At 35.6% G+C, this 22991-nt stretch overlaps 2 protein-coding genes across 20 annotated transcripts in view; one reads left to right on the top strand and one right to left on the bottom strand.

Moving 5' to 3' along the window:
• Positions 1-6: 6 nt before the first annotated feature.
• rnf181 (ring finger protein 181) lies at positions 7-8940 on the bottom strand. Of its 2 annotated transcripts, none has more exon segments than NM_200306.1 (6): positions 7-955; positions 2090-2164; positions 5471-5586; positions 5746-5879; positions 8220-8317; positions 8884-8932. In NM_200306.1, coding segments are annotated over 5 exon segments (471 nt in total). In that variant the 5' UTR covers positions 8306-8317; positions 8884-8932; the 3' UTR covers positions 7-895.
• si:ch211-102c2.8 overlaps positions 8251-22991 on the top strand; it is a 22723-nt gene continuing 7982 nt past the window's right edge. For 2 of the 18 annotated variants that reach the window (XR_015491227.1, XR_015491228.1), the window contains exons 1-21: positions 8251-9317; positions 10331-10386; positions 10461-10561; positions 10645-10690; positions 10857-10961; positions 11228-11500; positions 14548-14625; positions 14731-14838; positions 14986-15055; positions 15748-15883; positions 15961-16053; positions 16144-16256; positions 16381-16453; positions 17351-17473; positions 18070-18139; positions 18280-18468; positions 18708-18770; positions 18867-18962; positions 20428-20529; positions 20690-20872; positions 20996-21234. Coding sequence is in view for 8 of the 18 variants with exons in the window: in XM_087253514.1 (XP_087109640.1) it covers positions 10275-10386; positions 10461-10561; positions 10645-10690; positions 10857-10961; positions 11228-11500; positions 14548-14625; positions 14731-14838; positions 14986-15055; positions 15748-15883; positions 15961-16053; positions 16144-16256; positions 16381-16453; positions 17351-17473; positions 18070-18195; positions 18280-18468; positions 18708-18770; positions 18867-18962; positions 20428-20529; positions 20690-20872; positions 20996-21234 (2429 nt within the window). In the remaining 10 variants the exon portion in view is untranslated. Of the gene's footprint in view, positions 9318-10217; positions 10387-10460; positions 10562-10644; positions 10691-10856; positions 10962-11227; positions 11501-14547; positions 14626-14730; positions 14839-14985; positions 15056-15747; positions 15884-15960; positions 16054-16143; positions 16257-16380; positions 16454-17350; positions 17474-18069; positions 18196-18279; positions 18469-18707; positions 18771-18866; positions 18963-20427; positions 20530-20689; positions 20873-20995; positions 21235-22991 lie in introns of those variants that run through there. The other 16 variants (XR_015491225.1, XM_087253520.1, XR_015491222.1 and 13 more) reach the window with 14 other exon arrangements.

The raw sequence follows: 22991 nt of genomic DNA on the forward strand, positions 1-22991 counted from the left end.
ATAAGACGTACACGTTTAGAGAAGCTTGATGTGTTTTTTGTATTTTATTTAAAAATATGGAAAAGACAATTTGACATTACGAATTCAGACAGTTTTCCTGCTCCATTTATTACAATAACTTTACAGACACCTATTATTCACATATATTTTTCATGAGGTAGAGTTCTACCATATTATATAAGACTTTTATTTTTTTTAAAGAGATTTTTCACCCAAAAATGAAAGCTCTGATATCATTTACTCACCCTTCACTTGTTCAAACCCCTATTTAAGCTTTGTTCTTGTGTTTAACACAAAAGTAGATATTTTGAAAAATGCTGCTTGACTTTTATAGTATGTTTTCCTATTGTGAAAGTCGATGCGTTTCTTCTTTTGTCTAACATTAGTAATATTTTGGGTGAACTATCCCTTTAGGGCAAGTCCACTGGCAGAAACCATGCCTAATGTGTCCCAGTGCACTCAATATGATTTATTGTACTCACTATGGCAACCATTGCTTATTATAATGATAGTTTATTCAGCACTTGAAGACGAGAAATCTCAGGGAGCAAAACGAATTAGCATAAGATAATGGAGCAAGACGATTCAATTTCACACTAAAACACAAACGGCTTTAAAACATTTAATAAAACCAGAAATGTATCCGTAAGACTACAATTCTCAGTTCCCAGTGCATAGCCATACAAAAGCCTTAAAAGGAATAACATTAAAAATTGTGCTGTTTTTTTTTTTTTTTTGTTTGTTTGTTTGTTTGATCCCACCCCACCACCCCAAGTACAAGCAAACATACTCGTTTGAAAGCCTGGTCCCTGCACAGTAAACTCTCACTTTCGACAGACTGAAAGCTGAATTCATATATATATATATATATATATTTGTATCAAGTATTCTGTGGTCATGTGTACATGGCTCCATGTAGATCCTCTAGCCTGTGTTCTCTCTGTCTTCTCCTTTCCTGTAGACAGAAGCACAAGCAGTAAACCCTCAGGAACATTTTCTTTAAGATGTTGCAGAATGATACTAGGTAACACTTTACTCGAATGGGGTGTTCATAAGAAGATCACTAAACCTTTATAATCACACCAAGTAGGGATGCTCTGATCGATCGGCTGGAGACTGGTATCGGCCGGAGATCAGTATCAGCCGATAATCACATTTTAGGACTTGATTGAAACTCGCCAATCTGGCCGATCTCATAAACCGATAACAGATGTTTTGAATTAGATAAAATACCCTGTAAATCATGAAGATGAGTGAATTAGCAAGAGAGCAGATTGTAAGAGGCATGATGATGTTCTAAGCCAGTGGTTCTCAAACTTTTTTCATCAAGTACTGCCTCAGAAATATTTTTTTTTCTCTACAAGTACCACCACTGGTATTGAAATACAGAAGTGTATCCCTAATTAAGCACCAACAACTCTACACAGTTCAAAAATGAGGCAGTTTAATTACTATTATTATGGATATTTATTATTTTCAGCCACTTTATCCATTATAAACAGTTTAAATCATAACACTGTACTGTGCTTATAGGTAAAAAAAATTATAAAACGTTAACGTTTAAATTAAAATGTGCTTTTTAAAGTTAATTAAAAATGGCACTGTCCTTAAAGTAAAGAGAAAAGTGCTGTTCTTAAATGTAAAGTATTAGCATAAAGTAGCCTTTTCATAAAAACCTGGAAATGTTTCTTGGACCTCATAAATATAGGCTATATGTCATCATATTCATATATAAACTCTTTTTGATAAATATTGAAATATACGTTGCATGTATGACTTATTTGCAAAACTTTAAAACATATGCAGGATAAGTTGGCGGTTCATTCCGCTGTGGCGGCCCCAGATTAATAAAGGGACCAAGCTAAAAAGAAAATGAATGAATGAATGACATAACCGAGCAAAATACATTTAAAATACACTTAACACCTAATAGTTGGCAAAATCATGCATACAATCTCATTCACATTCATGACATGGCATGATCAAGGTTTCATGACCGCCTTATAAACACCCCTTCAAGTAAAGTGTGACCGAATGGTATAAACCAATCATTGAATTATCTGACAGTAAAAAGATGACACAGTCTTACCTTGTCTTTTTTGAACTCTTCATAGTCTGCATTGTCAGTGGGCAGTTCAAGTCGACACAAGGGACATGAATTGGTCTGTAATGAAATGTCAAAATACTACTGATGCTAATGCATTTACATCATCATTAGGGGCACAGGCTTCACAGAGTGGGACACAGAAAAGAAAGTTGGGGAAAGATGGAGATTTATGCTTATTTATTTATGCTTTACTCTAAACCTAACCTAATTTTAAGGGACCGTAAAACCCAACCGTCAGTAACCAGAGGGCATAACCCATACTTCTAAGTATTTTGAGCAAAACTGCCCTCGCCTAACCCAAACTCTAACTTCAACCTAATCTGTAGGGAAAAACCAAAGGACAGAACTCATCCTTCAAAGTACTTTTGGGAAAAATACACAAACCCTAAACCCAACCCTGACTAAAAACCAGAACCCAAAACAAACAAATTGAGGATCTGGGGGCTATTCCATAAACCAAGCTTACAGAAAAAGCCAGGCTTATTTTGGTGAGTCAGGTTTATTAATGGCGGATACGGTTTCATAAATCAAATTTACGATAGTTCAAACTTAGTTACCCTGGCAACTTATGCTGGGAAACTAGCCTGGTCCGGGGCAGGCTAACTCCAAGGCTAAGCCTTAAGTTCAAGCTTAATCAAAGTAATGTTAACATTCACCTGCCATAATTTAATACCATTTAAATTCACTTAACCTCTTAATAATGATTAAAACTTTAGTCACTAAATAGCACAAAAAAAAAATTATATATATATATATATATATATATATATATATATATATATATATATATATATATGTATGTATGTATGTATGTATGTATGTATGTATGTATGTATGTATGTATGTATGTATGTATGTATGTATGTATGTATGTATGTATGTATGTATGTATGTATGTATGTATGTATGTATGTATGTATGTATGTATGTATGTATGTATGTATGTATGTATGTATGTATGTATGTATGTATGTATGTATGTATGTATGTATGTATGTATGTATATATATATATATATATATATATATATATATATTCCAAACTTTGCATTGGTACTGAATAATCTAACGTATATGCACAAATATATTATTGTAAAGCAATCTCTCTCTCGATATATATATATATATATATATATATATATATATATATATATATATATATATATATATGCACGTTTTTTTTTCCGGCTTAGTGCCTTTATTAATCTGGGGTTACCACAGCGCAATGAACGGCCAACTTATACAGCATATGCTTTATGCAGCGGACGCCTTCACTTGGAAACATCCATACACACTCATTCACATTCCTACACTATTTAGCCAATTTAGCTTATTCCATTCACCTATAGCGCATGCCGCATGTCTTTGGATTTGGGGGAAACCGGAGCACCTGGAGGAAACCCACGCGAGCACGGGGGTAAGAAAGACACTGACAAATATAAAGACTACATTTTTTAAATAATGAATTTAAAGCTATAAAATGAGTGGAATAACCAGGAGATGATCCGTGCTGTGCTGCAGCGTCACTTTAATGTAAAGATATTTTCAAACGGGCCGCGGGAAACAAGTGGCAAAGGGAAAGCAATGATTTGCAGCAGATTCGGGAGCAAATAAAAAATCCCACCGCTTGTGTGTGCACGGCTTTTTGTTTATTTTAAACCTATGTGCTTACATTTAGAACATTTTGTATGTTACAGTGAGCCTGTAGTGCATTAAAACTTTTCCTTGCAAGCATTGGCAGTAAGCGCAAATCCTCTCTCTCTCACGCACATGCGCGCTGTCAAGCACAATTACTATGTATTATAACAAATATTTAATTTCATGTTAATAGGCTTAAATAATAGCATATACTTAAATATATATTGCTACTGTAGCCTACTGAACAATCTGCAGTTTCGCGGCTCACTGGCTGTGAACAGCTGTGTGTCATTTCAGAGCTCTTTCAGTTCTCGAAGTTGCCATGGTAGCACACAACATAATCGATGTATCTATGCTCGACTTTTAAGGTTTCACGGCAGAAACGTGCACGAGCAGTTATCTAGATTATTTAAACTGAACTTAGACTAGTTAGATCAAATGATCTTCAACTTGCTGTTATGGAACCAATTTAAGCGTGGACGTTTAGTTCAGCTCATTGAAGTCAGGCTTTTGACTTTAATCCCCGCTTTTCTTAACCACTTTTATGAAATAGCCCCCTGGTCAAATCCTTATTACAAACTGGCAATAAGACGCTGAACTGGGATTGATTAACCAAGGCTGACCCCCTCAGATGAGGGTGTCTAGTGTTTGAAGAGTCGAAACACTCGATACATCTGAGGTACACTACTGATGAAGTGTCTTAAATATTTCCCTCTCACAACTGGTCTTGAGGTAGTTACAAAAGAAAAATCCCACCTCACAGTAGAGGTTTGCATTCGAGCCGCGGGACCCGACCAGATTTCTGCGGCGCGGGAATAAATTTCCGAAAAAAGCACGGGAGCGGTCGGTAACGGGTTTAATTTGGGACGGGAGCGGGCCGTCTAGCAATATCGCTCCCGACTCCCGAGCAAGCACGCGTATGTATGCGTGTAAATTAAATAGCGCGATGCTGTGTTTAGCTTGTTTGTTGCTGTGTGTGTGTGTGTGTGTGTGTGTGTGTGTGTGTGTGTGTGTGTGTGTGTGTGTGTGTGTGTGTGCGCGCACGAATGAGAGAGAGAGAGAGAGAGAGAGAGCTTTGCCTGTGTGTGTGCTTGGTGCTTATGTGTGTGTGTTTATACAGACAGCTTGTTATAGGCTGTCTGGACTCTGTATAGCTGGGTGGTGTTCGGTTTTGTTCTCCCCCCGCTCTTTAGTGGGATCGGGCACGGCGGGTAGAAAACGGGGCGGGTTGGGCAGCGGGACAACAAATGCTGAATGTAAGCGGGAGCGGTCGGGTTCGGGCTAAAACCTGGTGGGTGCGGGCGGAAGCGGGATTTAAAATTTAGTCCCGCGCAGATCTCTACCTCACAGTCATCGATCCCAACAGCGTTCGCCCATTGAAACTATTCCAAAGGCGCTCACACATCGAACCACAATTAACAATTATAACACAAAATGATTGGCTACAGTACCATTAAATAGTGGGTTTTTTTGACCGAACACTACTACTAGCAGTCAGCAAAGAAGAGCCTTTAGGATAGGTACAAATACAAAACTATAATATATATATTTTTCAGAATAAGTTGGGACATTAAAAGCAGAGCTAAAATAAAGCCCTACAAATGGTGTCACCAATGTAAGTTCACTCACAGAAAACAATGTATGAATTTTAATCAAGGTTGGCTTTAACTTGTGCATCTCATCTGGTGTTTTGGTCAGAGAATATTAAAATCCCATCTAAACATACCTTATTAAGCCAAGGCAAGATGCATCCAGTGTGAAACAGATGTTTACAGGGCATCTCTCTAACCGACTCCTGCTCCTCAAACTCCAGCAAACACACAGGACATTTTACTCCTTTATCTGACAAACAAAGAAAGAGCCTCAGAAATTGACTTGCTGCCATTGACACCACACAGTCTACCAAATGTTATTAGCAGTTTTCTTCACTGCCAGTTCTTTCGTGTAATAATGTCTGCTGTCAAAGTGTGGTTTGAGAGTTGTGAATGAGTGTTGTGTCACCTGCTTGTTCAGGGGAAATGATGACCACAGGAAGACTCTGAACCACAGCTTTTGCAGCAGGAGGAGGAAGACGCTGATCCCAGTCAGACAAATCAAATGAACCCGAGTCTATGTCAAGACCCTGCATCAGAGACCTGCAGCCGCAAAAAAAAAAAAAAGAATAGAAAAGTTAGCTCTATCGTGTCATATTCAAACACATTTTAGTACAGATGATACCAATTTTAATGCTAATTCACTATTTCATTACTAATTAATGCGAATTCTTTGTTAATTGAATGATCCTTTAATATTCTGATTTGCTGCTTGAGAGAAACTTATTATAATTGATGTTTAAAAAAAAGTTGTGCTGCTTAATATTTACATGAAAAGTGAAATCCATTTGAATTCCTCTTGTTTCAGAAATTTCAGATAAAAATAATGTACATTTAAAAAAAAAACAATTACAATTTATGGCATTATTAATGCATAGTTGGCTTCACTATTAATGACAGTTTACTTCTAATTTGTTTAACGCATCCTTACTACTTTTTTTTACTTTTTAAATAACGGAGTTCAAACTTTTGAACAGTACTGTAACTGAAAACTAATATTATTATTATTTTTTTTTATTACAAATTGTACTTAGTTTACAAATATTATTAAACAAACTCCATTATAGATAAGATATTTTCATGAAGGAGAAGTAAAGAATTGACCACAGGCAAAGATTTTTATATACTGTAGATGGGAAATTCGTTACATTTGAACAGCTGTATAAAGCTTTTAACCTCTCAGAGTCACAATTTTTCCACTATTTACAGGTGCGCCATTACATAAAACATTCTTTTACTGAGTTTCAAGAACTGCCACAGGACCATAATATATACAATCTTTTGTGTAACCTCCTATGACCAAACATCTGGTGACGCAGTTTGTTTGTTTGTCTACCGATTTGCTGTATCTTCTGATCACCATGAATTGGCATGAGAAGAGGATATTGGAATTAACATTTCAAATGATACCTGGGAAGAGGGGCTGAAGTGAATTCATACCCGTTTTATCGATGTTAGATTACAACTTATACAGTTTAAAGTGGTACATAGTAGGCACGGGCCGGTATAAGATTCTGACGGTATAATAACCTTGGGTAAAAATATCACAATTTGACGGTATTGCGATTGCCATTACTGCTCTAAAATACATTCTTTTTAAATGTCTGGGTAAAAAACTAAAACTTTTTATGCTTTGAACACAATATATTTTATTTTGAGAAACATTTAAAATATTTTGGAACAGTAAACCACCGTCATTGGGTATCATTTCTGTTGGAGAAAACATTAGTTCAGATTTTGAATTAGCCCTGTTTGCATACTCTGAGCCTGTGTTAGCATGGTCACATAATCAGCAAATGTCTATTATGTTTGGTATGGTGGTGGCTAAAAGGGTGATCTTGATGGATTGGTAGTCCACTTCACCACCTATTTTCATAAATGGCTGACTGAAATGGTTGCTGCTCTTAAACTTGAAAGAATTAGTTTTGCTAGGGCAGATGCTTCTAAAGAGTTTGAAAAGTTTGGGGCCTCTTCTTTGCTCATTGTTTTAAGAGTTGAAAGTAGGGCGCTTTCTTTTCAATGTTTTGAGTTTGATCAAGTTAAACTTTATGGTATATTTTATTTACTCTATATGGTGCATGTTTAGATGGACTGGTGCTTGTTTGTTTTTTGTTTAAATTGATTTACTTATTTCTTTTTTTCTTATTATTTGTATAAAAACATATTATGGATTGTATAATTGTTTTTGTTCTGTTTTGTACTTATAAAAAACTTATTAAAAATATTTTCAAAAAACCTCCATTATTTATCTTGGCATTAAAAATATATGGTACATGTCATTTTGTCTTTCCATGATCACATTCCAGGTTTCTTTGGATAAAAAATATATAAAATAAAAGGACCAGCAACTTCAAATTTATAAGCGAATTAAATAAAAATGTAATCATGTTTTACCATGGTATTACTGCAAATAACACCTTTTAATTAATTAAAATAAATGATATTCTTTCAAATTAGATTTTTTTTTACATTTGAACATGGGTTTCAATAGATATACGGAATATTGTTTCAATATATCATTGAATGGCATTTTTAATAACATAAGAGAATTCTGTCATCATTTACTCATCCTCCACTTGTTGAAATTTAGTTTGAGTTTCTTTCTTTTTGTTGAATACAAAAAATACTGAATATTGAAAACAACAACTTCTGACTTCCATAGCATTTTTGTTCCAACTAATGATGAGTTAAACATTCTTTAGAATATATTGTTTCATGATTAACAGCATGATTAACAGAAGAAAAAAAATCATACAACTTGAGTGAGTAAATGGTGAGGAAATATCATCTTTGGGTGAACTAACCCTTTAACAGAGTTAGTAAATAGTTTATTGAGAGTTGAATGTGTTTAGTTCCGCTAGATGGCGCTGTGGTGTCGGTTACCTCGCCAGCTCCAGCAGCGCGTTCTGTCTGTACTGTTCTTCTGGATTCGTGGGCTCACAGTCATGCTCATCAAAGTATGAGGCCATTTTTTACTTCGCCTGAGAAAAAAAGGACAATACACATACGATTTGAATGACTACTACTTAACAGAGGATAGTGGAAACTGAAAAGTTCAAGACCTGTCGAACAGTGAGGCTGTTACTTTCACAGCAGCAAGTAACGTTACTGGCCATTGGAGTGTAGACAACAACTTCTCAAATGGATTTTAATATTTCATGAACCAACATTATAATGACACAACAATGTAATCAGACGTCACGATTTTACGATGAAATAACTATATTAATATCGATTTCTATTCCAGAGCAAACATGGTAAACTCTCTTTTCTAACGCTGAAAGAAAGAGGCATATTGGCGTAAGTTAAAGTATCCGTCAAGTACTTACTGGGTTTACATTTTCTGAGATTTAATGATCTTTTTAAAAGATACAAGATGATGACATCAGTTACAATACTATTCTGCTAACTGGTTAGCATACTAATTCACAGTAAATCTAAATTTACCAAACATCATACTCACGAAAAGCGTATGTACTAGCCTGATTCGGTAGACATGGTAGAATATAATATTGAATTCAATGCAGTCAAGGGTAAATGTACTTACTGTTTTGAAATTGCTAATCATCAGGGATGGAAACTTGTTTCACTGCACTGTCAGCGCGAGCACATCAGCTCTATCGCGATATTTGCGAGAGGGCGGGAGTTGCCAGATAGTAGTAAAAAAACTCCCCACGACTATTTACATTTTTTTAGTGTAGTAAAGACACAATTCATAAATTGTGCTTATTTCTGCTCATTATATGTTATTTATATAATTAATATGTATTAAAATATATCTGTATATATAAACATTATCTAACAAAAACACTTTACTGCATTGCAAACAAACCAAAAACATAAATCTCTTCAAGTTTGCGGCGCAGCAGGCAGTTGTGGTTGCCATGACGCTGAGGCGAATGAATGTGTACATGCCAACCAATTTCTGCTGTCCAGGCTCGTTGTTCGTTTTTAAAGAGAAAAGACGTCAAGTGGAGAAACGTAAGTGTAAAACCTAAAACTTATTAAACAACCCAACTAATGCTTGCGTAATGATACATTTCAAAGTTCTGAGGGAAAATTCTGTTTTAACTGCTGATAATTAATCGATTGAGAACTACTGCGGTGCAATTATTGTCATTTTTTGGTGAAAAAAGCTATTATGTGTTAAAACACGGTTTACTTTAACCTATCTAACTTATTAGTAAATAAAGGTATATTTAAGATGCTGCTTTGCATAATTCTCTTGTGAAATCTGTGATAAGTTGGCTTCTGTTGGGATTGTAATTATGCTGTAGGGCAGGCTACAATTTTGGAAACATTGGCTCATTTTTTAATGATAACATACAGCCAAATGTTTCTGTTACTCTTAAAGAAATTATTTTCGGTTATTATGAATCTGCTTCTACTAAGAGAAATGCTTGTTTTGTTATAAATGTAATTTATTTTCTTTGTAAATTCCATATTATCCACAAATGCAAATTTACTAATACCAAACCATATTTTCCTCCTTTTTTGCAGGAATTTAGTCATTATTTACATTTAATTTCAATATCTAAAAATAAGAAAGCAAAAATAACTATTTCATGTTGTAATGACTTTAATTTATGTACTGTAATTGATTCTTAAATGTCTTACCCTCAAGTTTATATCATTTTCTTTCTTTCTTTCTTTCTTTCTTTCTTTCTTTCTTTCTTTCTTTCTTTCTTTCTTTCTTTCTTTCTTTCTTTCTTTCTTGTATCTTTTTTCATTGACAATGTAATTTATATTCTGTATTGTAAACACGTATTGCTACAAACTTGTCAACTGTTTTTTGCAACAACAAAAAAATTTGGCTTCTGTTTACTTCATGAGGGTCTTTCTAACTAGTTCATTGGAGACCCCTTCTGTTGTGTTTCCTAGGCAACCACAAAACCAGCAGCTCCCCCTTAAACAGTCTGCCTCTACTCTAGCTCACAAATGAAGACAAATGTTCTCAAAACAACCTCATGCATGAAGGATTTTTTGTTTTTTAGAACAGGCATGGAAAATGATGGATCTGGAGAAAACACAGATGAGCTGCTCTCTGCAGGTCAGACCACCTGACATTTACTTTTTGTGCCCATGCATTTGTTTATTGGCAAAATTCATGTCATGTCTTCTCAGATGTGGATGATGATGTTGATGTCTACGGTCTCATACCTCTGTCTCATGATTGCTGTGATGTGCTTCTGGACACCATTGACAGTCAGCTGAGTCACCTACAGGTCAAGCACTTACCATCTGATGAAATGTTGATAACCAGGAAAAATGGTAAAGAATTAGACCTGATTTTGTATTCCACCAATAGATCCACAAGCAAGTGCATGAAGAAAGATATGAGTGTCCTATTTTGAGTAAGTCATTTTGTAAAAGAAACAATATGTAATTCAAATTAGTAAAAATTTATATAAAAAATTATAACAATTTAAGTGAAATTTGCAGATTTTATTTATGCATTTTTATCCTATATATTTATTATTTTAAAATCCATCTGTGTTTATAATACTTTCTATATTCCAGGCTGTCTAGACGGGAATCAGTCTGTAAGTAAAGACACAGGCTTGGGGAGCAGCACTTTTCCAACTAATGAAAAAACACCATCCACTCCTGACTGGACTCGCTCAGGTAATGCATTCTAAATTAATCATTTATAGATAGAAATATATAATGAAATGATATTCAAACTATTGATCAAAGTAGACAATTATGAATATTAAGTATAAAGTACTTATACTTTACTGCTATAACGTACATTATCATTTAAACTGTGTTCTGAAGGCAGACAGAGTAAAGTAAATTTGCAGTAAAAATTTTTTGTATGTTACTAATATGACTAACAATGATCAATATAGGGGAAAAAATCCATAATCATTTCCTGTTCCATTTCTCAGAAGTCAGTGATGAACATGTAGACCACCAGTCAATGAGGAAAACTGGAGCCACAGTTACAGAAGTGTGGTTACAGAATCCTGAAGGAGATCCATCCAGCTTGAGCTCAATGTCCAGGGTAGAGCAGTGTCGTTGGAGGCTCGAGAAGCTTCTTGGAAGAAATACAGAGGTGGCAGGAATAGGAAATGAGGAGGACGACTTCACGATGAACAGCGTCTGTACTGAGGACTTCTCAACACGCTTTAGAGATGAAATGCTAGTCCTGCCAACCTCAGGTACACAGACTGAGCGAGAGGTCATAAACATTCATAATGACCGACTGATTATGTAAACAAGAACTGAAATTTAAACAATATGAGTTCCGATATTTATATCAGTTGTGTCTTTTTAAACTATCTTCTCATACACAAACACACACTCAATATTTGTCAAGTATAATGGTATTTCTAACAAAATATAAAATATTTTAATTGGCTGTTGTTCAACGGTTATGACAAGTCAAAGTAATAAAGTGTAGGCACCATAGTTTTAATGGATTATCTTACCATGTGCTTCCATATGTGGCTCAGATTTGATAAAAATGATGCTGAAAATAAATCATTTCATGTACTTATACTTTTTTTATTTTATTAAATCATTAATTATTATCATGGTTATATTGTAAAATACACTGCCCATTTAAAGAAAATGTCATGCACTAATATTTTGTTGGACCGCCTTTAGCTTTGATTATGGCATGCATTCACTGTGGCATTTTAATATGCGTCTGCAATGTCACAACATTTATTCCCATTCAGAGTTGCATGAAAATTTTACCAAGCTCTTATGTTGATGAAAGTAGAGTCAGATCACTACACAAAGCCTTCTCCAGCACATCCCAAACATTCTCAACAGGGTTAAGGTCTGGACTCTCTGGTAGCCAATCCATGTGTAAAAATAATGTCTCCATGTGCTCCATGAACCACCCTTTCACAATTCTGATGAATCCTGGCATTCATTGTCATCTTGGAATATGCCTGTCATCACAGAAGAAAAAACATTGATGGAATAACCTGGTCGTTCAGTATATTTAGGCAGTCAACCGACCTCATTCCTTGGGCACATAACATAGCTGAACATGACCAACGGCAGCTTCCCCAGATACAGTTACATTAAGCAGAAGCTTTGTCCAAAGCAACTTATAATTGAGGAGGCATTCAGCAACAATAAGTGTAAATACACACTGTAAGTGCTAATTATACAAAAAAAACTATTTGTACTTAAAGAATTAAGTCCTAGAGATAGGAAAGGGGAGTATTTTTTTAGAGAGAAGAGTGTTTCTACAGGTGGTTTGTCAAGCCCACTCACCTGTGTGATACTCCCTAAAAAACACATAGAACACATGTTTTGTTTTGTGTTTGTTTAGATGCTAAGTGATCGTAAGAAAGTGTCTGGTACAAATGTGCAAAACTGGTGCAACTGTTGTTGTTTTTGTCAAATATGTTTATTGATATTTTTCCCTTTTCATCCCCATAAACTAGGCATACAGTAACAATGCAGCCTACACAACACATATCCACACCCTCCTTTTTTATATATATATATATATATATATATATATATATATATATATATATATATATATATATATATATATATATACACACACACACACATACATATACACATTCAGATAACATAACTAAAAAAATAAATATATAATAAAATATTTAAATAAAAAGGATAATAAATAAATAAAAATAATTAATTGAAACATTGAAAAATATATAATGACAAAATAAGAAAAACAATAATGCAATAAAAAAAAATTAAATACATGTTTACGAACACACAATTGACATAATATTCATATATGTTCCCAAAGATAGTCAAAGTCCTTCGGCTTGCCTTTGATGATTAAGTTGATGCTGAAGTCTGTCCAGTCCAATACAGTTAAATATTTATTTTTTCCACATTTCTATGGATGGACCATCCATGTGTATCCAGTATAATGCAATAGCCCTTCTAGATGGAAGAAAACCAAAATCCAAAATTTTTGTCTTTCCAATTGTAAGTTCCATAGGATACAAACCAAGAATACCGAGCTTGGCATTTAAAGGGATTTTAATATTAAACATGTCTGACATGCATTCAATTATGTCTTTCCAAAACTTTTGTTTTTTAGGAAATTGCCAGAGGCAGTGACACATCTGGAATATTAACAGGGGTTATATACATTCTCTATAAACATTTACATTGAAGTAGTTAAAACCTGGTTTTTAATGTTTGTGTTTGAGTTTTCAAGCTAGCATAATTCCGGTCTGCTTCATCTACTGTATATCTTGTGCAAGAGTTGGTTAAAATGACAGAGAGATGAAAGAGTGTGTTTTCTACATGTGGTTTGTCAAGCCCACTCACCTGGATAAGACACACTCAGAATTGCATGTTTTGAGTTTGTCAGAGATCATAGCATTGCCCCCACAGTGTTGTATTAATATGCTTTTTGCATTAGTTAGGGTTAAATTAATAACTTGTGACCAGCTAAAACATAATTACCCATGCAGTAAGTATCCAATGGAAGGCTTCTACCTATTTGGCTACTTAAATCTATGTGGTAACTTTTTTGGACGGGCAGTGTATCAGCTCAATTTGAAGTAACTGTTGTATTTGATTATAGCTAGGGTGTAGAACTGGCATGTATGGAGTGGGCGTGTCCCCACCAATATCCACCAATTGCTGAAATGTCCCCACTAATAATTTAATCGCCTTCAAAATAGAATAATGCTCTGTCAACCCTTGGTAACCTAGAGGTGCTGAAAGGGTTAAATCATGTCCTCTTATTTGGTCCTCCCTTCCTAAACACATATGGACAGTGTGATTGGCTAGGAGTTTTTTTTGCTGTCAAGTGACTGAAAGCTGTACTTGCATTCGGATGTGAGAAGAGCCAAAACAAGAACATTTTCTAGTCCCCCTTCACTGTGCAAATGTGGACATAAGGAGCTACTTCAAGCTAAAGTCAAGTTTGATACGAGTCCACCATAATAAAATTAACCAAGGCTGTGTAAATACTCAAAATTCAGTTTCGATTTAGGCATCCATGTTTTTAAATAACAATAATCAGGATAAAACAGTTAAATTGCATTACATGCCTCTCTAAATGTCTGTACATTTATACCTCCTCAAAGCCAGAATGCAATAAAAGCATGCAAATTGTGCTTCAATAATTGTTAATTGTATTATTAAGTTTTTTAAACCTTCATGTTTTTAAAAGCACCAAACAAAATTTGTGCTGTTCAACTCATGCGCTCCATGTGCACATTATAAGTATTAATTTCTTCTGTAGCTCCAGATGCTCTCACCAGTGTGGAGCAATCGGGGAAACTACAGCATCAGTCCAGAACACCAGTGAGACACCTGGCAGGTACATAAGTAGTACTGTAGTATCATTTATAAGATTATTGTAATAAGCACTAAACTGTTGTAGTATTCAGAAAACATATAATATCCAATCAATGTCTTCTGGCAGGAATTCCCATGCAGAGTTTTGATTCAGTCACTATCGACACTGATCTGGACACCGTGTGCTCAGAACAGGTTCGACAGCACCTGAAGTCTGCACTCGGCAACAGGACAGGTGTGTGTGCCAAATTCCATGCTAAATACATTTGCAATTTCATTGATGTGAATCCTTTAATATTCTGCACAATTGCTTTGCTTTGCTGTCCATAATATGTTCATGTAATTGAGTTCTAAAAATATTCTCATTTTTTCTTATGTACAGCTTTTCGTCTTAGCCGAGAAAATGAATACTGTACAGGACAAACCATCCAAAACAATGGTCAACCCTTCAGGTACTTTTCAGTTTTTAAAAAATGAAGTTCAATTTGAAAATCCAAAGAAATCATTTAATAATTTTTGTCATGATTTGCTGCAATTTCTAAGAGTTTATTCAGAAACCCATCAGAGTATCTTTGGATCTTTGCAGTTGTAGTAATCTTCAGGTCACTTATGTTGTTTGAATAAATCTAAATGAATTAATGAATGAAAAATACATTTGACTGAAAACAGCACATTATTCAATTTTCCCATTTTCCATTGGCTTAGTCCCTTATTTATCAGGGGTCACCACAGCGGAATGTACCGCCAACTATTTCAGCATATGTTTACACAACGGTTACCCTTCCAGGGGCAACCCATTTCTGGAAAACACCCACATACTCTGGCATTCACACACACACACACACACACACACACTCTTACACTACAACAATTTAGATCATCTAATTCACCTGGAGGAAACCCACTCCAACACGAGGAGAACATGCTAACTTCACAGAGAAATGCCAACTGACCCAGCTGGGACTCGAACCAGCGACCTTTTTGCTGTGAGGTGACAGTGCTAACCACTGAGCCACCGACAGCATATTATATTGATTTGAAACAAAAGACAACACACTTTATGCAATAAAAATTACCAATAGAGCTTCCGTATATGTACTTAACTAAACACAACCATTCCTTAAGATTCCTCTGTGTGTTTTAGCTCTGATGATGAGAGAACTGTTGAGGAGACGAGCAGTGAAGGTGCCAAATCAAAGCTTTTCTACAGAAGGAGACATTCATCTGGCAGAAAGGGGAAGAGAAATTTATACAAGAGTCGAAGGAACGAGCCCCACATTGTAAGGCCTAAGTGTGTTTTACTGAAATGAAAACTGTCAGTAGAAATAATGGAATGCATTATTATCATGTATCACAGGGCACAGAAAAAACATTGGACAAGAGCAGAAATGATGGCAATCCGCTAAGAGAGCTGAGGATTTCAATTGCTGAGCTTCAACAGCAAAAAACAGTATGAATTAACACAGTGTAATTCTCTTAGTTATCCATTCAAAATACTAAAAAGCTTGTTCCTTAAGTAAAAGTGTTGTAATTTTCTCAGGGTATGCTTCATACTCTGCAGAAGCTGAGAGAGGAAGTGGATCAATCTAAAAGAGAGCATCTCTCTGTACAGCTCAGTGTGAAGGACAGCAGAGCACAGGTCCAGAACATCATGTATGTGCCACTCACTGGAACATTCATTTCATTTGCTTTAATACACACTTATGTCTTTAAGTTTTGTGCGTAAAATCCATGTATATTGTCAGAATTTTTTTAAAGCGCTCCGTGTGTCCTTTAGGAGTGAGCTACACAGACTGCAGGCCCAGAGGGACTTATGTTTGGAGGAGGTCAGGGTTCTGCAAGGGCAAAAGGTCACTCTTGTTGATGTATTTAAAAGTAGGAAAACAACAAGTATAAATGTTAGGAGTTTATGTTAGCCATTAATCAATGTATCAATAGTATACCAAAAATAACTTAATGATATATTAAAATACTCTATTTAGGAAACACAGTGCAGCCCAAAATAGTAATCGGGACTTGGGGAGCTGCGCAACGATAGATACATTTTTAGTAATGAAATTTAAACCACACTGAACTGAACTAAACTGAACTTCGACTCTGAAAACTCAATTTACTACAACTTCTATGTTAAGCTGCTTTGACACAATCTACATCAGTGGTTCTCAAAGTGGGGGTCGGGACCCCCCGAGGGGTCACGGGACAATGAAGGGGTGGTTTCCAAAAATCTATTTATTTTTATTAAACCATAAGAATTAACATTTTAATCCATAACCTACTAAAAAAATAGTCGTTTACAGTTACTAAATACACTACTGTATATAGTTACTATAGTAGCTTATAGTTACTAGTTCTATTGGATTGCGACCCCTCAGGTAATTACATTATATTAAAGACTCAGCAATAGCGTCAGATGCAGCAGATTGATTTTATAATAGCAGGTTAAACTTTCTGGCACATTTACAGCACTGACATACATTAAAAAAAATATAACGAAGAATAGACTTGGGTTTATTGGTGTGTGTGCGCCCCATTGCATGCAAGCTTTCTGTATTTATAACCACCTCAAAGAATATTGGGGATCGCAAGTTACTGGCATTGTTATTTTGGGGGTCGCGAGCTGAAAAGTTTGGGAACCCCTGGTCTACATTGTAAAAATGCTATAGAAATAAAGACTTTGACAATTAATACTTTAATTGTGTTTGATTGTGTAACAATTTTTATTGTGTGTTTTTTTTTTTCTCGGTCAGTGTGTAAGCCGCAGCGTGTCTGTTCTGGAGAGGGAAGAGATGGACAGACTGCTGGAAAATGCCAAATCTGAGTTGTTCTCAGAACAAAGGCGTTTCAGGAACACACTCGACTCTATGCAGGAGGTACTGTGGATCACTAGTAATACAGCACACATGACACATTGCCATAGGTAAGTGTCTGTACTCAAACAACACTGTACAATATTTTTATACAGTTGTTGGATTGCAATATTTCTTTTACAATTTCGATTCCTATTTTTAAAATGGGTGTTTTAAATTTTTTATTTAAGCAAAATTTTGGAGAACCATGTTCATTTAGGTTTGCTGTGACCACAGTATTAAACAAATGGCACAAAGTAGTCTTTTTTTGCAATATAAAGCTTTACTTGTAATATAAATTCCCAAAGCCTGAGATTCAAGGAACCTATTTATTATTATTTTTTGTAATCTAATCCAAGCCCTATTTTACTTTTTGCTTTAAAAATAAGCACAATTTCTTATTATTTTTTGCTAAATTCTATTTTTGCAATTAATCAAAGTTCAGACTCAATGAATCCATTTTGATGACACAATCCTTAAGTAACTTAATGACCAAATTAAAAAGGGCATTAACATGTTGTCTACATTAATTTTGTCTGCACAATAAATATAGATTGCAAATACAGATAGATATAGCCTACAATTTGTCCACATGCAGCTGTTTTGATTGTCTGTCTCAGAGGCTGGATGAGGTGAATCAGGAGCTGGAGCAGAGAGAGGAGGACAGCAGGAGCCTCCAGGAGAAATACAGTGAGCTCGAGAAGCAGCTGCTTCATGCCATCAGAGAAAAAGAACAGATAAAACTGGTTCTCGATTATTTAATCTTCTCAATCAGCCATGTCAGTGCTTTGAGTATCTAATATATCGTTTTATTAACTGTATGTCTGCAGGCCTCACAGAAGCATCTAGATCATCAAATAAAGCGTTTTGGGGCACTGGAGAGAATTGTTGCCCAAAAGGAATTGCTTTTGCAAGGGACGCAAGAAGCGAAGGAAGGCCTTCTTCTGGAGCTCTGTTCACTGAGAGAGGCACACAGCTTAAACCTGAGAGAAATGCAGAACAGATCTAAAAAAGACATGGTATGCAATACAGTCTCATTTTTTTCTGTTGTTGAAGATATCTTAATTATTATTTATCAATATTACATTCATTGTATCAAAACAAGTGTAAGTGACTTTTGAATTGTTAGAAAAGATTTGTGTTTTGAATATTCTTTTTTTTAATGTTGAAAAAACAACGAATACTAGTCAATGTACTGTGAATCATTGTTATATTTGTGATTATGTACATATACATATGATTATTAATCTCTTCTCAGGAGCAAGAGATTGAGAAACTGACATTGCAGTTAACCAAAAGCCATAAAGAGGAGCTTCAGAATGTAAATCTATTTATTTACTGAAAGATTTTCACGGATTATTCTGACATAATGTAATAGTCTGAATCAGCTTGGCTTGGTTTGATTGTGCTATTCCAGGTGTGTAAGCAGGCGGATGATTTGAGGTCAGCTTCTCTCAGTGACCAAGCTCAGATTCACAAACAAAGCCTGGACTCCTTACACAACTGCATCAAGGTCAGCTTTATGAGTTTTACTGAAGAACGTATTCTGAAGAAAGCTAAAATCCTATAACCACTGGCTTTCATAGTAGGAAACCCCAATACTATGGAAGTCAATGGTTTCAGGTTTCCAGCTTTCGTCAAAATATTTTCTTTCATGCCCAATAGAGGTAAAAAAATTTTAAAGGTTTGAAACAAGTAAAGAATTAGTGAATAATGTATTTTAAAGAGATTGTTCACCCAAACATGTTCACCATTTACTCACACTTAACTAAAACTATAAGGTTTGGTGTATGTAAGTGCTGCTGAAGTGAATTTAGAGAAAACTAGATAAAAAATATGTATTAGGGCTGGGCAACATGAAAAAGTCTCAAATCATATCTCGTATCCTGATAATCATACAGGTGAAGTCAGAATTATTAGCCCCCTTTGAATTTTATTTCTTTTTTAAATATTTCCCAAATGATGTTTAACAGAGCATGGACATTTTCACAGTATTTCCTATAATATTAGCAAATTAACAAATATAACAAAGCACTTTAAATATAACAAATTTAAAAGGTAGTTTTCTCTAGATTGTCTCTAGACATTTTTACTTGAACTTAAATTTACACTATTATATCCAGAACTCCAGAATGTTTGCATATTAAATCATAACATAAAAAAAAAACTTGAAATACATTTTTTCTTGCAATTTTTTTTATATTATGTAACTGGCCAATTATTAAATATTTTTACCCTGTTCATCTTACCTTACCACAGTGCCTTACCCTAAGTGAAGTTTATTCATAAACTAATTTCGAGAGGATCACATGCTTATGATTTATCACGGCCGGTCTCTCATTTGCTAATCACTATCTTCCAATCATATGAGCCCTAAGCTACTATAAATAGCCACAGTTTTCAGTTCACTTTTTCTTTGTTTGGAAGAAACCCCACTCCTCCCCTATTCTCCTCTCTTACCTCTGATTGGGTGGCACGGTGGCCCAGTGGTTAGCACTGTGAGCCCCACAGCAAGAACACTGCCAGCCCTGGTTCCACAGGACCGGTGGGTGTTTCTGTGAGGAGTTTGTATGTTCTCCCTGTGTCCGCGTGGGTTTTCCCCTGGTTCTCCGGTTTCCTCCCACCATCCAAAGACATTCAACATACATAACAATCAAGCTTTTGTCTAACCCCTTGTGTTCCCTTAGCTACCGCAGCAGTTCTGAGCACCGAGCTCAGGCTCCCCTCTCGCTCTGCCAACGGGAGGAAGCCCCGTGCTCGAGGAGCCCTTGAGCTCGGGGCTCCCTCCCGGGACAGCATGCCAAACAAGCTTTTATAAATCATCAGCTAAGTGTAAACTCTTGAAAGATCTGTAATAAAAAAAACTAAATGAATGATTTGTCAACGTTACACTCAGCTAAAGTGAAAAATAACTGAAAGTCTTAGTCAAGGACTCTTTTTAATATACATTTACATGTTTATATTCACATCTGTTTAAGATGAAAGATGAGGAGGTGAAGCAACTAAAAGAGGCTCTAAAGCAGAGCGAAGAGAAGATGAGAAGGCAACAAGAGGAATTCAGAAGAGAGACTGAGGAAAAGGTTCCATCACTATTATCACATTTTTTTACACAGACTCTTGTGTACTGTTGACAGATTCATCAAGGAAATTAAGTATTACCGTATCAGGCCATTAAATTTGATGCAGTTAAGATTCCTTTATGCCCCAAAAAAACCAGAGCATCTCTTCTCATGTGAACAGATTGTAAAGGCTGCGAGTCGAGAGCAAAGGAAGTGTGAGGAACAGAGAGAGAAGGCTCTCCAAGAGCAGCGTCACACTCTGGAGCAGAAAACAGAGGATGCAGTTAGGAAATGGAGAACAGAATTGGACAAAGAGAGAAGAAACACTCTGGCATTACAAAGTAAACTGACTGAACTTCAGAAGGTGAGAGGAATCAGAAGTCATCTTTTTATTCTGGACATTTAATTCAGATGCAAACCGACATGTTCAATTTAATTTATATCGATTAATACATAACATTTACTTACTGCTGCTTTCTTGTGACAGGAGGCAGAGAAGGAGGCTGTGTGTCTTAAGCAAACTTTGCTGAGCTCTGAAAAGGAGCTTCAGGAGCTCAGGACAGCACTCAGAGAGAGAGAGCAAAAACAGCAGAGGAGAACTGCCAGACATGAGCAGCAGAGCAGACGCTGGGCTCAAGACATACACGCTGAGTGTGTTCACTTGCAGGAGCTGCTGAAACACCACGGCCTGATTGTGGAAACTGAAGGCTCACACTCATCAGACAGGTTGTCATGGATAAATGAATACAATACTAAAATCACCAGTAGATGGCAGCATGTGCCAGTTTTAAAGGGGTAGTTGACCCAAAAATGAAAATTCTTTTATTAATTTTGTCGTTCCAAATATCTGAGACCTTTGTTCATCTTCAGAACACAAACTAAGATATTTTAGATTAAATCAGAGAGTCCCTTATCCTCCATAGGCAGCAACAGTAATGAGAACCGAAACAACTGTGCATGTGACTTCAGTGGTTAAACTGTTATCACCATAAAGTGGCAAAAAAAAAAAAGAAAAGCAAATATGGCTCTGTTCACCAGAATCTTCTGTCCCACGCCATGTCATAAGAGCCCACATGTACTACAACCAGTTTGACATATTGCCATTAGAGTCTACAGCACATGTAATCGTTATATTGCTTATAGTAAACATGCATTCTGCTACTGTAGTTTGTAAACGTTAGTATCGTCATTAATGGTCTATCTACAGTAGATAATGTTGCATGTGGAAAAGTCACTAAAATGCTTGCACGTTTGTGCAACAATAGACCATTTTATTTAATAGTCTGTGGAACCCTTTAAGGTTGCAACACTGTGTAGAATTCATGCTTTTTATAGTAGCCTATTGCACATTTTCTAATGCTTCAGTTCGAACGAACATCTGAATTGGTTAATTTCTGTTCATGTTAATATGATTTAGCTACAACAACCACAAAGTAAAATCTGGAATTACTTTGGATTGTTACGTGATAAGAATGAAAAATAAAATAGATGAAATACCCAAAATAGCAACAGGAATTGACTTTATATAGTCTAATTTGGAAGAAAAAAAAGCTCTTCTGTAAAAATTTCATTCGGTATAATTTGTATCTTTATTTTAATGTATAATTTGTCAGTCAGTTATCTACAAAATTAACAAAAAGAATAAATAAATTTTAGGTGAAGTGGGCTGCAAATAATACTTTTTGGCCTTAAGGGAATGATGAATTAAATTCAAGTAGGCCTATTATAACATAACATATAGTATTTCTGATTTTCTTTGTAATTTTAGTTACAAATTACAGTATCTCAATACAACTTGGTATCATGATACTTCAGCTGGTAAAGCATTGTAAGATTAATTAATGGTAGCGCGTCAGCCCTTCTTTGAATATCTCAGTGTCAAATGCTCTAGGATTTCATCTCAAATATCTTAGCTTGTGTTCTAACGATGAATAATGATCTCAAGGGATTGGAACTGCATGTGGGTGAGTATTCCAGAGTTTCCATTTTTGGGTGGACTAACCCTTTAATAAGTGATTCAATTAATTATTTCAAAATGGCAAAATTATAAAGGTGAATCGTTCTGGATAAATGTGTTTGACCTTGATGCAGCATTATGCATACTAAACATTGCATGACATCAAAAGTGATTAGAGGGATTTTTGTTTTACTATTGTGATTTAAATGTCACAGACTGATTGGTCTACGCATCAAAGTCAAACACATCTATTGTCTTTATTAATGCATCATTAAAATCAGTAGTGGGCAGCACAGTGGCTCAGTGTTTAGCACTGTTGCCTCACAGCAAGAAGGTCAATGGTCCGAATCCCAGTTGCTAGTTGGCATTTCTGTGTGGAGTGTGCATGTTCTCTCCGTGTTCGCATGGGTTTCTTCCGGGTGCTGCAGTTTCCACCACAATACAAAGACATGCGGTGCAGGTGAATTGGTAGTTCATGCATTAAAATAACAACTGCAGCGTGTTTGTAGATAAATATTTCACTCCC

The sequence above is a fragment of the Danio rerio genome, chromosome 5 (assembly GCF_052040795.2).
Source record: "Danio rerio strain M-AB ecotype USA chromosome 5, GRCz13ab, whole genome shotgun sequence".
Lineage (NCBI taxonomy): Eukaryota > Metazoa > Chordata > Actinopteri > Cypriniformes > Danionidae > Danio > Danio rerio.

Bases quoted from the DNA above. Each gene is read 5' to 3' on its own strand.
- rnf181 (XM_087251471.1), bottom strand. From the start codon at position 8,305: ATGGCCTCATACTTTGATGAGCATGACTGTGAGCCCACGAATCCAGAA. The intron at 5,587-5,745 runs GTGACACAACAC...TTTGTTTGTCAG, and splicing joins CATTTCCCCTGAACAAGCAG to ATAAAGGAGTAAAATGTCCT. The intron at 2,165-5,470 runs GTATGTTTAGAT...ATTTCATTACAG, and splicing joins TCTTGCCTTGGCTTAATAAG to ACCAATTCATGTCCCTTGTG.